This window comes from Prinia subflava (assembly GCF_021018805.1).
Source record: "Prinia subflava isolate CZ2003 ecotype Zambia chromosome W unlocalized genomic scaffold, Cam_Psub_1.2 scaffold_33_NEW, whole genome shotgun sequence".
In the NCBI taxonomy this organism is placed as follows: Eukaryota; Metazoa; Chordata; class Aves; order Passeriformes; family Cisticolidae; genus Prinia; species Prinia subflava.
The window spans coordinates 2,529,738-2,545,466 of NW_026960610.1; the positions used below are offsets into that span (position 1 = coordinate 2,529,738).

The 15,729-nt window shown below is 46.1% G+C and overlaps 1 protein-coding gene across 1 annotated transcript in view; it reads right to left on the reverse strand.

Moving 5' to 3' along the window:
- The window catches only part of WDR7 (WD repeat domain 7), a 46,776-nt gene extending 34,101 nt beyond the window's left edge, over positions 1-12,675 (reverse strand). The window contains 18 exon segments of the mRNA XM_063424466.1: positions 1,871-1,959; positions 2,081-2,844; positions 4,000-4,214; positions 4,875-5,011; positions 5,013-5,068; positions 5,591-5,766; positions 5,769-5,810; positions 6,213-6,461; positions 7,282-7,423; positions 7,554-7,656; positions 8,048-8,193; positions 8,492-8,611; positions 9,374-9,450; positions 10,048-10,222; positions 10,364-10,438; positions 11,721-11,831; positions 12,210-12,225; positions 12,536-12,675. Coding sequence (XP_063280536.1) covers positions 1,871-1,959; positions 2,081-2,844; positions 4,000-4,214; positions 4,875-5,011; positions 5,013-5,068; positions 5,591-5,766; positions 5,769-5,810; positions 6,213-6,461; positions 7,282-7,423; positions 7,554-7,656; positions 8,048-8,193; positions 8,492-8,611; positions 9,374-9,450; positions 10,048-10,222; positions 10,364-10,438; positions 11,721-11,831; positions 12,210-12,225; positions 12,536-12,675 — 2,833 coding nt within the window.
- Positions 12,676-15,729: the final 3,054 nt, after the last annotated feature.

A 15,729-nucleotide genomic window follows, 5' to 3' on the forward strand; every position in this document is an offset into this window, starting at 1 on the left:
CGTGATGATCTTCAACTTAAATATTCAACTTAATACTCTGTGGATTCCCCCCTTTTCTAGGAGGCTGAAATCTGATCTTACTCTCCTTGTGTTAACCTCTCCTTTGACCCAAACCCTAAAACTTCGCCCCTTCAACACCCTATAAAACCCCACGACTCAGCCCCTGTGGTTCTTCCGTTTTTCTGCTCCCTCCATTCCCCCTTCCATTTTTCCCCTCCACACCTTCCTCCCCCTCCCCAGTCCGGGGGGGGAAATAAAAATGGCTCCTTGTGCTTAACCAAAAGAGACTTGTCTGTTTTCCCTGCTGGCAGCTGTATCTCCTGGACACGATGGTCACTGTTGCCATGCGATGCAACAATACTTGGCTTCAAAATAATATTCAACTCAAAATAATATTCAGCTTCAAAATAATATTCAACTTAATGAGAATTCCAGGTTTTTCAAGAAGGAAGAGGCAGACATAAAGATGCAGAGGAACATGGAGACAGTAAGAGAAACTGGGATGTTTTGAAAAGACCAAAGTACATCTAAATCAAGTGACTTGAAATATGTTTTTAGGCAGGTGGGTTTGGTTTGACTTCATGCTTGACTGTAAATTAGAAACCCAGGAATTTTGCTACTTCTTATGCTTCTCCCATATTTCCATAGATTTGGAATTTGTACCACACACTAAAGGCCCAAAAAATAACCCTTGCTCAGCCCAAGCTGCCCCATCTGTCACTCAAGCTGTCCAGAATGAATTCCTGAGGGCTGGCTGGAATTTAACTTCATTTTAAATGGGCCTCTAGGCAAAAAATGTAACTCTACCACAGAAATGCCAAAAAAGCCTAAAAGAGGACACAAACTCAAGCCTGGCACCCAAAACAGTACCTGGGACATCTATTTTGGAAACTCCTGTTGCACCAAGTCATTAAGGCTGAAAAAGACCTGGGAGATCATCAAATCCATCCAGGAACTGGCCGCACAGTGCCCACCACTGCCCATGCCCGCACACTAGCCCTGAAAAGCCCTTTGGGATCATCATTTCCTAGGAAGGTGTGATCTCCAGGCAGTGCCAGGCATTATCCAGCCACAACTCCACAATTATCCCACAGAACGCTCTGCAGACCTTCTGGCCTGCACACGCCGAGGTCACCATGGCACTGGCAGGTCACTGGCTGCCACTTCCTTCCTCACCAGTGCCCAGATGTCCTGCACCAGCTTCCTCCACTTAATCCCTCCCTGCTATTCCCAGCAGAACAACAATGGGATCAAGCTCAAGGATGGATGCAGCATTGTCTTTGCATGCGGGGACATCTGCATCCAACCTCTTTTTTCCAGGCCTTCCACACTGCCAGCATGCACAAAGTGGCTGCAGTAAATCCATTCCCACCCCACTTGGACAAGGTGCATCAAAAAAGATGCTCAGTTTAGGAAAAACATAAATTATAGCTTCACAAACCCACCCCAGACTGAAACTAAAACTTCAGAGTTTTTTTGCTGGAGGTGCTCACTCTTCCAACATGAGGAGTTCCAACCAGCCAAGGAGTGATCCTGGCACTGAGCTGGGATCACTCCCACAGAAACACTTTGGGATGAGTCTGTAGAGCCTTTAGTTCCAGGCTTTAAACCTCCTCAAAGACAGAATGTTTAGGACAACTTGAAACAGGCAAAAACTCCTTAGCAGGGAATGATGTCATGGCAGAATCAGAACCTTGTATTGATTCTTAAACAAGTCCTAACCCCCAATAATTTCATTGAGATTAACATTACAATACTACCTTACTTTTTCCTCCCACACAATAATTTTATCTCTTAATAATGAGGTGTTAAATTCAGAGTGATGAGCAGGAATTATAGATCCAAGGGTTGCAAAGGAAGTGGCTTTTACCTTGTTTGATTTGCCCTTGTGCTGCATGGCTGGACATCGGCGGGGGCGGCTTCATTTTGGCCATCTCAGGGATGCCTGGTCTGGGCAGCCTAAACATGAAACATCCATGGGGAGACACATCAGCTCCAGCCCCAAAGGCTTTGGGAGCCATTCTAGGTAAACTACACCAAATCCAATGCTAGATGAAATTCATGGGAGTGTTGGTGGTACCTGGTGGGGCCCTTCTTCATGTGGTCCCCAATGAAGGTGGCGTTGGTCATGCTCATCAGTGTGTTGGCCAGTGAGATGATGGACAGCAGGTGCTGCATGGTGACGGCCCGCGACACTCCATATGTGCCCTTTCCCAAGCCCTCCATCACGGACATCTTACTGCCCAGCTCCTCCAAGGCCACTTTGCCCACGGGCTGGTTGTAGCCAGGCAGCATCAGAGACATGTGGCTACCTCAGGACAGGTGGCCGAAGGACACAGAGCAGTGAGGCTTCAGCATCCCGAGGCAATCCAGGCACAGCTCATCCAGCACGGAGTTCAGGCCCCAGGCGTGCAGGCAGGACATGAAGAGCTTGGCTGTATTCATGGTTAGATTATATTCCAACAAAGTCAGTGGTTTGGATTTGCTGGAGCGATATTTCGGGTCACCATCTTCTCTCCTCTGCCTCATGACCTCTTCGTCCTCATCCTCATCATCGAGGAGGTGCTCCTTGATGTTCTCCTTGATGGTTTCCTTGACCTGCTGGAAGAGCACGGCTGCCCGTTTGCCAGCGAGGAAGGAGCCTCCCTTGTCGGTGCCACCAGGGGCTTTCTGTAAATTCTCTGGAGAGACGAGGGCGGTGTTGGGCCGGGAGGCGTCCTCCATCAGCAGCTGGATAATCAGGGCCTCCACGTCAAAGAACAGCACATGGATGTCTGGGTCTGTCAAGTTGGTCTTGATGGCCTGAACCATCAGGGAGTTATGGGAGTATTTTGGTAAATTCCCCTGGAAAAACAAGAGAGCAAATTGAAATTACCACGAGGGAAGCTGTGGATGAGCCAAGCTTGAAATACACTCACAAACCACAGAAATTCAATTTACAGATGTTTATAGATATACTGAGCTCTCCAAATGAGCCACAAGTTCACATTTCCTTCTCCTGAATCCTATGAGATCGTAGTTATATTCCAAGGAACAGCAAAATTCCAATCTTTTGTTATTAGGCTTAAAACACATTAAATATTTCATACTTGGAGAGTAAACTATGGAATCAATATATGCCATTGGAAAAGAAGCTGCTCAAATTCACCCAGACCTGCAATTAATTACTGCACCACTTGGTCATTCCCCTTCAGTCCATCTTCTTCCTCCTTCTCTCCCTCCCAAGGGGAGAAAAAAGGAAGGAGGGAGGGAATGAAGGTGCTATGAGATAAAAGCTGAAGAATGTCAGAAAGGAGACTGGAAACCAGAACATTAACCTAAGTTTTTAAGCATTATTCTCCCTAACACCACCTTCATTCCCAGCACCTGGACTGGATGAGGAGCCCACACATAAAACACTGCAGGTACAAGTGCAACATTCCCAATTCCGCCTGCATTCAGCAGGAGCAGCAGCAGAGACCCTGAGAACACATTTTTTAATGTGGTGCTCTAAGAAATGTTCTCACTACGGGAGATTTCTTCTCACAAACAGCAGGTGACAGCGCAAGGCAAAAGAAAGGGATAAATGGGAGAAGCTGGGAACGGAGCTCTGCTGCGCTCTGCTGGCCACGAGCTGTGCCAGGGGAGCTTTGGGCTGGATATTGGTAACAATTCCTCATGGAACGGGCTGTCCAAACGCAGGGCAGGGGTTAAAGCCCTGTGGATGTGGCACCTGGGGACATGGCACAGTGGTGGCCTTGGCAGTGCTGGGAAATGCTTGGACTTGATTTTAGAGGGCTTTTCCAGCCGAAACCATTCCAGGATTCCAGATTCTGTAACTCAACCTGAATAAAACCAAAGATACACACTGAAGTGGTATCATGCACAGCAACATAAACTGGGGAAGAACTGTGTTTAGGTTTTGGAGAGCTCTGGCTGAGAACCTTCTGGTTACAAGGATGGAATCTCCCAGATTTCATCTCCTTCTGCAAAGACAGGCTCCTGCCGGAGCACACCCACCTTATCTGAGGCCTCGGAGGCCAGCAGGTTGGTGGCCAGGGTCTGCAGCTTCTGGTGGGCCATGTTCTTGAGGGCAGCCAGGCTGCGGCGGGTCATGGCCTGCTTGAGGTTGACAGCGGGGTGACTGAGCACATCCACAGCAGCCAGCATGGCCTCGTCGCAGGCGTTCAGGATCTCCACCGCCATGATCCCCATCATGCACCTGTCCAGTGCCCCTGGCAAGAGTGGGAGAGGCAGAGAACAGCTCAACACCCCAAACAGCACAGGGAGAAAGATCTGTGTGTGACACGTAACTCACTGTGGTACTGAAAATTGGTCTGAATTTAGGCTTCAGGCTCTGCCAGTGTCTGTGTGAAAGGCAGGCGAGCAACTTTCTCATTATGGCCTGAGAAAATCTTAAAGAGGAATTCAAACAAACCTTGGGAAGTGAGAAACTATCTGCAGGTGGTGTTTTTCCAACATGTTTACTGGCAAGGTTGTTGACAAAGGGTGTAGACTTTGAATAACCAATCATGTTCTTTGTACTGAACTACTCTATAAAAGCAGAATTTAGAAGAATAAAGTTTGCTCTCGTTTTACCATCATAGAGTCATGTTGTTATTTCTGTGCCGTCCAAAAAGCATAACAACCACTCACTGTGTTTTAACAGCTGGGTTCTGAATGAATGTTCCTAAAGGATGGCATTTTCCCTAAATTTCCATGAGGTTCAGAAATGCCCCGGTGTGATTCTGTACTGAACACCTGGAGCGGTAAGTTGCAGATATAAACATGCTAAAGTGTTTGAATTCCCCCCTCCGACACAGCTTCGACAGCACTAAAAGCAGATCTATACTTATACCCATCAAAAACGGATTAATCTCCGTCTCTGAGCTCACCAGTGTCCATCTGCCAGATGTACACAGAGCCGTCGGAGCACCCCACCACCAGGTAGTCATCAGATGGCCTCCACTTGATCACTTGGATTGGGAAGAGGTGGCAGGATGCCAGCATGATGCATTTTTTCTCCCTCAGACAGCAGACCCAAGGAGTGATCACTGGCAACAGAGCAGACACAGTGCTGGACTCTTGCCTAATAAAGGGAAAAAGAGAAAAAGCTCAACCATAATGCAGAGGTGGTGTTAAAAACCTTTCCCCCAGTGGGCCAAGCAGGGTGACCAAAAACCCCTTTAATGAACAAAACTCAGTCACCTACATCAATGTTCAAACTCAATGAGATCACTGGGAACACAATTCCCTGACCAGAAATTCCCTTTGACCCATCCTTTGCAGAGAAAATGGGTATTAAACACCATTTTGCTAAGCAAACCCCAGAGTTCTCAATCAATGTCACTTTGCTCATTAAATTCTATTTATTCAGCTAAGTTTCAAGAGGCAAAATTGTCTCTAAACCCTATTTTAAATATAAAAGCTCCTATTTTCAATCCTTTATATAACTAAAACATGGAAGAAACCATAAATAACAGAATAATCAAGCTCTTTTCTGTGAAGCTCTTGCAAGAGTTAGGTCAGTGCTACATCCCCAGCATTCCATGTTGCATTCCCATTCTCAAGGAGGACTGAGGTACAGGAAAGGTTATCCTGGAGAACTTACACTGCAGTTTTCTGGTGGAACGAGCAACTGGATGATTTCTCCCCCGTGGACACAGAAGATATGTTTCATCTCTCCTGAGAAGATATCCCAGATGATGACGGAGAAATCCATCCCTCCTGAGATCAGGTACTGCTGGTCGTAGTGGGAGGAGACCTGGTGAGGGTACAGCAAACACTGACCTTGTTCTGGTGGCCTTGGAGTGTCCAGTGAGGGGGCCAGCCTGCCAAGTGGGAGGACAGGGGCAAAAGCACAGGAGAAGAGAGGAAAAATAGACATTCTATAGAACAGTCGACTCCCGGGTGTTTGTTCTGCAACTCAGATCCCCAAACTATGAAGGTAATGTGATATGGAACCTACATGTCCAACAGTAGTCCAAGCACAACACATGGGTCCCATCAGGAACCCCAGCAGGTTTTTCCCACGGAGATTTCTACTGGCATATCAGTACCCAGCACTGCAGTGCCAGGAGCGACTCAGGAGCTGACAGGAGATGCTCCCTTGTCTTATCTTTGCTCCTGCATCTCCAAACCCCCTGAGAAACCTCCAAGGTGACCGACAGCTGAAGGCATTCCCAGCACAGAAAGCAGGTTCCTAGGTTTGCCCTGGTGCCGTGCGGCCGTACCTCGGCACAGCATGTGCTCCCCCTTCAGCAGCTGCGCGATGGCGGTCTGCGTGGCAGGCACAATGACGATGCTGCCGTCCTCGCAGCCGCACACCAGGCGCCCGTGTGCCCGGATGTACGCACTGGTCGTCACCCACAGCGGCTCGCTGCCCTGGGGAACCATGCTCAGCTGGTCGATGATCCCCACAGGACGAGGGCTCAGCTGGTCAAAGGCCTCCTGCAGCGAGATGGACATGCTTGTCTGCAGGCCTGGGAAAAGGAGGGAAAGTATCAGCAAAGGGCTAAGGTGGGAGGATTTGAGCAACTGCAGCTAGCAGGAGGTGCTGGGAGTTGGAATTGGGTATTTAAGGTCTCTCCCAACCCACTGTGGGATTCTCTACTGGAAATTAATTCACTACAAGAATAATGCTATGTGGAATCCCTCGAACCTCTCAGGGGAATTCCCAGGGTCCTGCCCTGGAAAGATCTACCATCGAGTTTTCTACCCAGGATGGAGGAGAAGACTTCCCCTGTGGTGCCTTGCACACTGTGTTGTCCTTGCCCCTGGGTCTCATGGCTTCTCCTTTCCCCGCTTCCCCATCAGGTGTGGTATCCCTGGAGGCCAGCTCCATCTTCCCTATAGGTCACCGCCCTTTGCCCTGCCCTTTGTACCTCCCCTGCACCCTCAGACCACTGGTTCCTGACCTCTATTTAGGCCTGTGCACAGCACATGGCTGGGTCTTTGTTCCTGATTCCCTTCAGCATGCTGGAATAAACCCTTGCTGGAACTTTCATACAAAAGGCCCTTTGCTGAGCTGTCCGTGGTGTGTGTGATGTGTGGGCCTGACTGCTTTGCCTGAATCCTCCCCAAGAGGCTTTTCCACAGGAGATGCTTATTGGGAAATAGGTAGCAGCTCCACCATCTAAAACCACACTGCTACAATGCTAATTAAGATTTTGAGCATATCTGATAAGATGAAGATACTTCCACTCCTACAAGGAGGTAACAATTAAACCCCAACTTCACAATCTGTAGGAGATCCAGCAAAAACACATAGAAACCACAAAGATCTGACAATTAATCAGGTACCTTTTGTACCCTCCTGCTGGTCCAGGGTGTTGGGCATGCTCCAAAGGCAGAGTCTCCCTGAGGAGTCTCCTTGGATTAAGAGCCTGTAGGAAAGCTCTCTCTGGCCACAGAAGAACCGAGTCACTGGAGGACATAACAGGAGCTGTTCAAAAAATAAGGAACAACCTCAGACCATGGCACAAAGCACATGCTCAGCTCCCAGCTTCCTTCCCTTTAAAGCAAGACAAAACCCTACACAGCCCATCAGAAAAGCTCCAAAGAAAGAGATGTACCTGTTTCTCTGCTCTGTCCAACATGCTGTACAATAAAGGTGGAATCAAATTTTCCACTGCTTTCCCCACATCCCTGCGGAATGAATCACTGGCTGGGAGGCAGCTGGGTGTAAGAACAAAGAAAGGAGGAAAATTCCTTGCATTTAAAGAGTGATTCCTACAGTAGGACATGGATGTTGGCCCCACTCTCATGCTCTGATCACACGAGGGCAAGGAAGGAGTTCCCACTTGATTTATGTGGGAATATTCAAGATGAAACATTATCTCTACCCAGAACAAACAGATCTGCATACCATGAAGATGTCAGAAAGCAAGTCTTTGATTTTACTCTTGCAATTTTTAACCTCTTTGATCCCAAATTTTAAATTAATTTTATAGTTTTATATTTACATGTCTTCCCTTACTGGACCAGTATTTCAGTAGTTCTTCAATTAATTCAGTTCAATTCAAATTAATCAAAAATTAAACAAATGGGGTAGTCTTTTGTTGAATACCTGGCTGGTAATTTATAGATGTAACTTTGTCCATCCTGTGTCCATACAATCACTTTATCAGCTGCCACAAAGTCTCCACCAGTCCAGGTCTGCTCATTTTCACTGGGCACTGAACATAAGAGGGAATAATCTCCAGCATCAAAAACCTGAGAGGAAACAAAGTCTGTTGCTATTAACCAACTAATTACACATTAAAATGTCCAGGCAGCAGCTGATTTTGGGTTCAATATCACAGAACCATGGAATGGTTTGGGTTGGAAAAGACTTTAAGGGTCATCTTGTTACAAACCTGTACCCCAGGCAGAGATTTGGATTAAATATCTAGAAATACATGAAATATATAGTAGAGGTACATTAAAGAGACTTGGAGCATCTTCCTCTGAACATTTTCATGTAGTTTAATTGAGATTCCTGAGGGAGAAGGATCCAGGGGTTCTGCCTTACCCTCCAGTACTTGGAGCACATGACCAGGAGCGAGCACTGGGTGAAAGCGCAGAAGGAAACACTCCGGCAGTTTTCGCAGTAGATGGGTTTGGATTCCTCCTCAAACACTGGGGTGGTGTCCTAAACCAAAGAGAACCAACACTCAACCAACTCTGCCCTGCCCCAGCTGCACTCAGGTGCCAGAGCCCATGGAAAAAGACTGGGGCACTTCTCCAGGTGCCAGATGGCAAATTTCTATGGAAAACCCAAACCCTCGGAGCAGTTTCTGTTCCATTCCTCCTCCTAAGCAGATCTGCAGGAGCATGTGGTGTCCTCTTTGGGCACTTAAGTCTCCCAGATTCCCCAGCAGGACAGATTAGTGGTGCTGATCTTGAAGCCAGGCAGGAAGCTGGAATGAAGCAGATTCCACTCCCATGTCACTCCTAAACAGAAGGTGGTTTTTCCTTAGTTGAGAAACATATTTTACAAGAGGTTTCTGTGAAAAGATAATTTACCACAGGTCTGAGACCTGGGACATATCTCCTTTAAGACTTTTATTCATTAGGACCCAGGAAATGCCAAACAACAGGGAGCTGGACATAATCCCCAATAATGAATATTCCTAAAAATTGTATGGTCTGCTCAGCAAAATACTAACCCAAATCACTACATGGTACAAATAAAAAACAGATTTAGAAAAATTGGACATAATCCTACACTTTATTTGAAAATCAGTTCTCTGAGAAGTATTAGGAATTCTGTCAGCAATGTAAATCAGTAAAGGAAAATTCAGGAAGTTCATTTTCCACTGTCAAAGAGGAAAAAGACCATCAGCAGCAGAATATCAGGAACAGAACCCTCCATCCCACCAAAAGTGTCACTGATCCAGCAGCCTTTGCCTACCTGCATCTGACTGACTTCTGAGGAGATGATCCAGACTTTCAGGATGCCAGTCACGGACACAGCCACGACAGTGTCCTCTGGGAAACACAAAAATGAGCCTGAGGCACAAGGACTTCCTCACCTGTGCATATCTGAGCATAAAGGAAAACCTGATCCAAGCATTCCTGGAACATTTGCTTCCGAATAGAATGTTTATTTGCGAGGATGGTCATGGGACAAGGAATAAATGAAAGGCATCAGCAGGAAACACTTAATACTAGAGCTCATTTCCAGGTGTTCCAGCAATTTATTTCTTGTGGGGATAAGAGCTGAGCTTTCCCACCCCAGGATTTTGGGAATGCCCAGTTTAGAATTGTCACTGAGCCTTAACTCAAGAGAGAAGTCCTTTAGTCAGGATTTTCTCCTCCATGTTCCCCAAACCTCTCGGTAATTCCAGTCTCCACAACAAGACACTCGGCTGCCAGAAATTAAAGCCCACCAAATTAACACCAATTAACGGAACAAACCCAGTCTGTGCTCGGGTAACACTTCAGCCTGTGCCAGCTGATCCAGCTGGAGCAGGATTCCCAGGGAAGCTGTGGCTGCCCCTGGATCCCTGGCAGTGTCCAAGGCCAGGCTGGATGGGGCTTGGAGCAGCCTGGGTGGAAGGTGTCCCTGACACAAGAAATAATCACCTTGTGTCCTGTTGGACCAGATGATGGTCATGGAGCTGATCCAGTCAGGAGAGATCTTGGAGATCAAAGAATAAAGAACTTCAAGGCTGTTAGCATCCACAATCAGAATTTCAGGATAATGTCCATGGCATAGGAGTCTCCCTTCCTGCTGCGTGCCAACTGTGAACTGATAGGACTGCGCAGATGGGAACAAACACAAATTAGAATCCATGCAGGACAGGGATTCCTTCACTTTGGACCTGAGGTGTATTTCCCAAGTCCATCCTGATGCCTGCAGGAGGACACTTCCTGCTCTGCCATCCCTCCCAGCACTCACCTGGATGCCCGTGTGTGCACAGGCCAGTTTGCTGAACTTGATGCACCTCCCATCGTTCTCATCCCACAGGCACATCTCCCTAAAACCCAGGAAAACCATATGGAAAACAGGCCAGGCTGCTGAGCACTTAAAACTCTTCACATTGGGAGGAACTTCATTTGAACCATTTATTAGGAATTATATCAAGTGTATTTAGAGAAACTCAAAATCAACTGGACTTTCCAGTCCTCCTAAATCCACACTGTTGTGGTGCCTTTAAGAGAACTCAGTCTCTCTGCCTGCCTCGGCTAGCTCAGACACCGCAGCAGGCTAAAGGGTACATCCAGGTGAGTCACACAAGCCTGCTGATCCCTGTGAGTTCTTGTCCTGAGAAGCTGTGTGAGGCGGTGGAGAACGCTGACAACGACAGAGAAGAAGGGAAGAGACAGTCCAGTAAAACGACAGATTTATTTGGGGGTCCCACGGGACCTCCTTACCACCTGCCGGATGCTCAGACTGCCCCCCAGGCTCTTCTGACCTGCCGTTTTATACAGCAGTGAAATGGGGTGTGGTAAGGAGGTTACAACCAATGGGTTTCAACTAAAGAGGTGGTACGAACATGGGGTGACATAACCAAAACCAATCAGGGACAACAGGGAGGGTTTTACACAGACTATGAGAAAAGACTGACAAATAACTGAATAGCTACATGACTTTGGGGAATTGCAGGATAATACCAACAGGGGAAAAATGGGGTACAAGGAACATACCATTGTACAATCAACCTGCACAAACCTAACAAACTTATTATGAACTTAATTCCACACCACTATACACACAACCTCCTGTTCCATGTGAGGATAAATTACAGAACCTGCAGGAGTTCAAACAAGCAGCTATTACCCCTTTTACAGTACTTTTAAATTTAAAACTTTATATTCAAATTTAATCAGAACAGAATCTATGAGGTGCTTTCTCCTTCCCATCAGATGGATAAATTCCCGACAAAAACACATTTTGGTTTTAAATCCAAGAGGAAGAGATTGACCTGAAATTGGCCCAAGGTAGAAATTCTAAATTTTGACACATTCTCCCTTCAAATTCCTTCCTAAAATATTATTTAGGCAAATCATTCCCTACCTTTTCTGGATTAAAAAAAATCTCTATCTATTTGGATATCAATTGCACAAGAAATCCTTCCTGCTTCTACCTCTAAACTGCTGCTCTATGATTAATAAATAAAACCAGTCAAAAAAAGAGTATTTGCCGAGGAATTTTTTTCTTGAAGATAAAAATTAAACATAGTGTTGAATATATGGATAAAGTGGGGACAAATTCCCATTATTGAAGTTCTGCAGATCAGTAAGCACTTAGAAACTCATCCACTCTCTGATGCACTCACTATATATTGTTTTTCACTGGAAGCTGAGGCCTTGGATAAACAAGTAACTGAGGCTGTATGACCAAAGAGCAGAGGTCTGGGATTGATCTGGGATGAGGGAAAGAAAATAGGGAGTCAAAATCACACAAATGACCGTATATCCATATCCCAGCTTTCTATTTCAGGCGTTATATATCCATTAATATGTGCACACACATTTAATTAGCACAGCAGTGGATGGATCATCTTGGAAGACTTGCTACTTCACATAGGAATGAGAATTTGGGGGAAAATGCATTTTGCAAACTCCTCTTCATATTTACAAATCAGGAGCTGAATTTGGCTCAATTCAATTTAAATTGAGTTTGGCTGAATGAAAAATATTGTGTTGCACATTAAGAGCTTTCCCCAGTTGAGTTCCTGTATATCCATAAATAAGGGGAGACCTCAGAGCCCCTTCCAGCACCAAAAGGGGCTCCAAGAGACCTGGAGAGGCACTTGGCTCAGGGAATGGAGTGCCAGGAAAAGGGGGAATGGCTTCCCACTGCCAGATGGGATATTGGGAAGGAATTCCTTTTCACAGCACAATATTAAGCAGCTCAACTAGAAAGCAACTGGTTTAGAGCAGGAATGAGTTAAAAAAAAACTTGCTACAGGAGCAGCAACAAAATCCAAGAGCCAAATCACCTCTTTGTTACCGGGAACCGTGCTGTGGGAAGGATGGAGCAGCCACCCAGGCATTGGGAGAGGGAGGACAGGCTGAGGCTGCACTCCCAGGCGCTGGGAACGTGAACTCTGTATCCATTACCTGCAGGTCCCAGAGGCAGATCTGCCCGTTGTGGCAGCCGGTGACAATGAAAGAGCCATCCACAAGCAGCAGGGAGGACATGCAGTGGGTGGGGGCGCGCCGGCCCCACAGCAAGATGGGCAGCACCAGGCTGTTCCCAGCCATGGCCACCGAGTGCCTGGAACCCCATCAACACCACAACACCAGCAACATCATGGGCTGTTCCCTTTGCTCATGCTTTTCCTATCTTTTCCCCTCATGTTTCTACCATCCTGTCCCCTCCTGTCTCTGCCATTTTGTCCTCTCATGTTTCCTTTTTCCCCTCATTTCCCATCCTTTTTCCCTCATGTTTCCCACTCCTTTTCCCTCCTATTTCTTGCCCTTTTCCCCTCATGTTTTTGCCATCTTTTCCCTTCATGTTTCCTGTGAAATACAAAGTTATGTTTCGTGTCAGGGAAATGAAGAAAATCTGTGTAATTGTAGTTGTGGAACATGGCCATGGGACAGTTATAAAGATGAGTTCTAATAAACAACCGAGGAAAGCATGGAAGGAGGTTTTTGAATAAATCTTTTGCTTGCAATTACCTATTATAAATCTCAAGCTATTCTGTAATAAGTATCTTTTAATTAAAACTTTAGAAGCTTGCTTTGTATTAAAGAATTTTTAACTGTAGTTTTAGAATTTAAAAAGGCTTTTAGACAAAAGAAGGAAATAAGAAGGGGCCCAGGCCTTGCACAGAAGGTGGGAAAACATCCTGGACATGAAAGAATGCTTTCAGCTCACTGATTTATGGCTCCTGAAGAAAGAAACTGAAAAATCACTATCGAAGATTGATAGACCTGGAAAAGAGAAACTGGACCCCTGTTGCCATGGCAACAGACCCCCAAATCTGAAAACTGAACCCCACCATCTGGGAGACATATCCTGGATGTACATCCTGGAATACTGAAATATTGAAATAGATCACAATAGCCTATAGAACTGTACAGAACAAACGATGGATTTATGACTGTTAAGTATTGAATTGTGACGTTAAAACTAGAAATGGAAACTGCTGAGAAAGCTTATGAATATGTATGAATATAGCCAATAAAATACCAGCAAGTCCAGCAATTGGTGTGCAGTCGGAAGGGAAAACCCCTTCCACTGCACCCAGCGAGCTGTTTTTGCTCACACTTTACCATGCTAATTAATTAATTATTAAATTGTATTGCTGCTTGATATATTGGCCATGTCAAGCATTTCATTTCTAACAATTTGGTGGAGAATACAGGCATCTCCAATCCATTGAGGGAGGCCCCTGATCTCGGGGATGCGCCCCACCTTGCAGGCTCTTGCCTCAGGTGGCCCTGAGTGACTGGGAAATCTTTCAGGGAGAAGGAGATCCTTGAGGTAAATTGTGAGCAAAGAACTGTGAGCTCCTGCATAAGACTGCAGTAAAATTCACCTGTAATAACTCGTGCACAGAGATCCAGGAGAGAAAAGGAGGTTGTAAGTATCGCTTGGTTAGGTGGGCTAAGAACAGGTACACACGTGTGAAAGTGCGAGTGGTGTGTGTGTGAGACGTGGCCTGGCCACGAAGTGATTGTGGAGTTCTTCTAACCTCGGTTCCGTTTTCCCCACAAGGGGAGCGGCAGGTGAAGGAATGAAGCGAGTAGAGGTAAAAGGGAATTCTTTTATATAAAAAGGTCGGGGGCGGGATGCAGCAATAGTTGGGGAGGATTTCTTCATAGTAAATCAGAGGTGGGAAGCGGTACTGGCTGAAGAGACTTTTTAATAAAGAAATCCTAGACAAGTGAGAAAATAGGAAGGCCTTTCATTACTGAAGTCAGAAAGAGGGTGGTCGAGGCATGTGGGGGAATGCCCGTTTCTTAGGATGGGTCAATGCCGAGGCAAGGACCCAAGGGTTGGTATAAACCAACAGGAAAATAGAAGTACTAAAGGTACTGGGAAAAGAGGGAGCTTTTTACCAGATATACCACAGGATAGTCCCCTGGGGTTAATGTTAAAATTCTGGGAGGAATGTGAATCCAGGAAAGGAAAAAGTAAAGAGAAAATGATACAATACTGCACGATGGAATGGACTAAAGAAATGATACGACCCGATAATTTGTACTGGCCAATGTATGGGTCATCTGAGGGGTGGATCTGTCAGGCCCTGAATGCTTATGTAAATAAAAAAGATCCAATAAACCAAGAAGAGAGTGATTATGCTGCTTTATGGCATGGGTCCTGGCCTTCTCCCCCCTGTATGCTTTAAAAACCAAAAAGGGGAAGAATCCATGGGACCCCTTAGACCACCTTCCTCCCCCTTATCTACCACAACCAGCTGCCCCACCAGAGGTGCCTAATCCAGCACCCCCTGCACCTCCACCCCCTGTGGCACCCCCTGCACCTCAAGTCCCTATAGCACCCCCTGTACCTCAAGCCCCTATGGCTCCAGCTGCTCCACCAGAGGTACCTAATCCAGTACCTCAAGCCCCTATGGCACCTCTTGCACCTCAAGCCCCTATGGCTCTGCCTCGTCCTCCAGATTCTCCACCTGCACATAGAACAAGGAGCAGGGATAAGGTTCGAGCAGAAAGGTGGAAGGACAGTGATGATGAGACTGAAAGGAGTCAGTTGTATCCATTAAGGGAGGTACCGATAGACCAGAAAAAAAATAGCTGTTACACATGTAAAAGGTCACCAAAGAAGCACAAGCTATCTAGCAAGAAGAAATAACATAGCTGACCAAGCTGCAAAAAGAGGCAGCTTTTGAATTGAAGGAAACAATTCAGTTGAATATTATAACAAAAGTTCAAAGAGAACTGCAAGAAATGTTATAGCTCCCAAGAAGCTATAAAGAAATTAGATACTAAGAAAGAACAAAGAAAATGAGTACTCTTAGATAGGTGGGAAATTTTGTCCAAAGCCTATGCACAAAAGATTTTGAGCCAATTACATCAGCATACTCATTGAAGAACCAGAGCCTTGTGTGATCATTTTTAAAAAATATTATGGGTGTATTGGAATTTTTTGAAATAGCAAAGCAAGTAACGTAGGAGTTTTCCACGCTGCTGCAGCCATCCAAAGGAGCAGGTGCTGTCCCAGTTTATCATTCCACTGCAAACAGTAGATGCTGAGTCCTTGTTCCCATAGGAACAGCTGAGAGTTCTCTCTGGTCAACCATCAGAAGGCAGAGAGCTGAGGGGTCTGTCACTAGAGTGCAGAGTCAG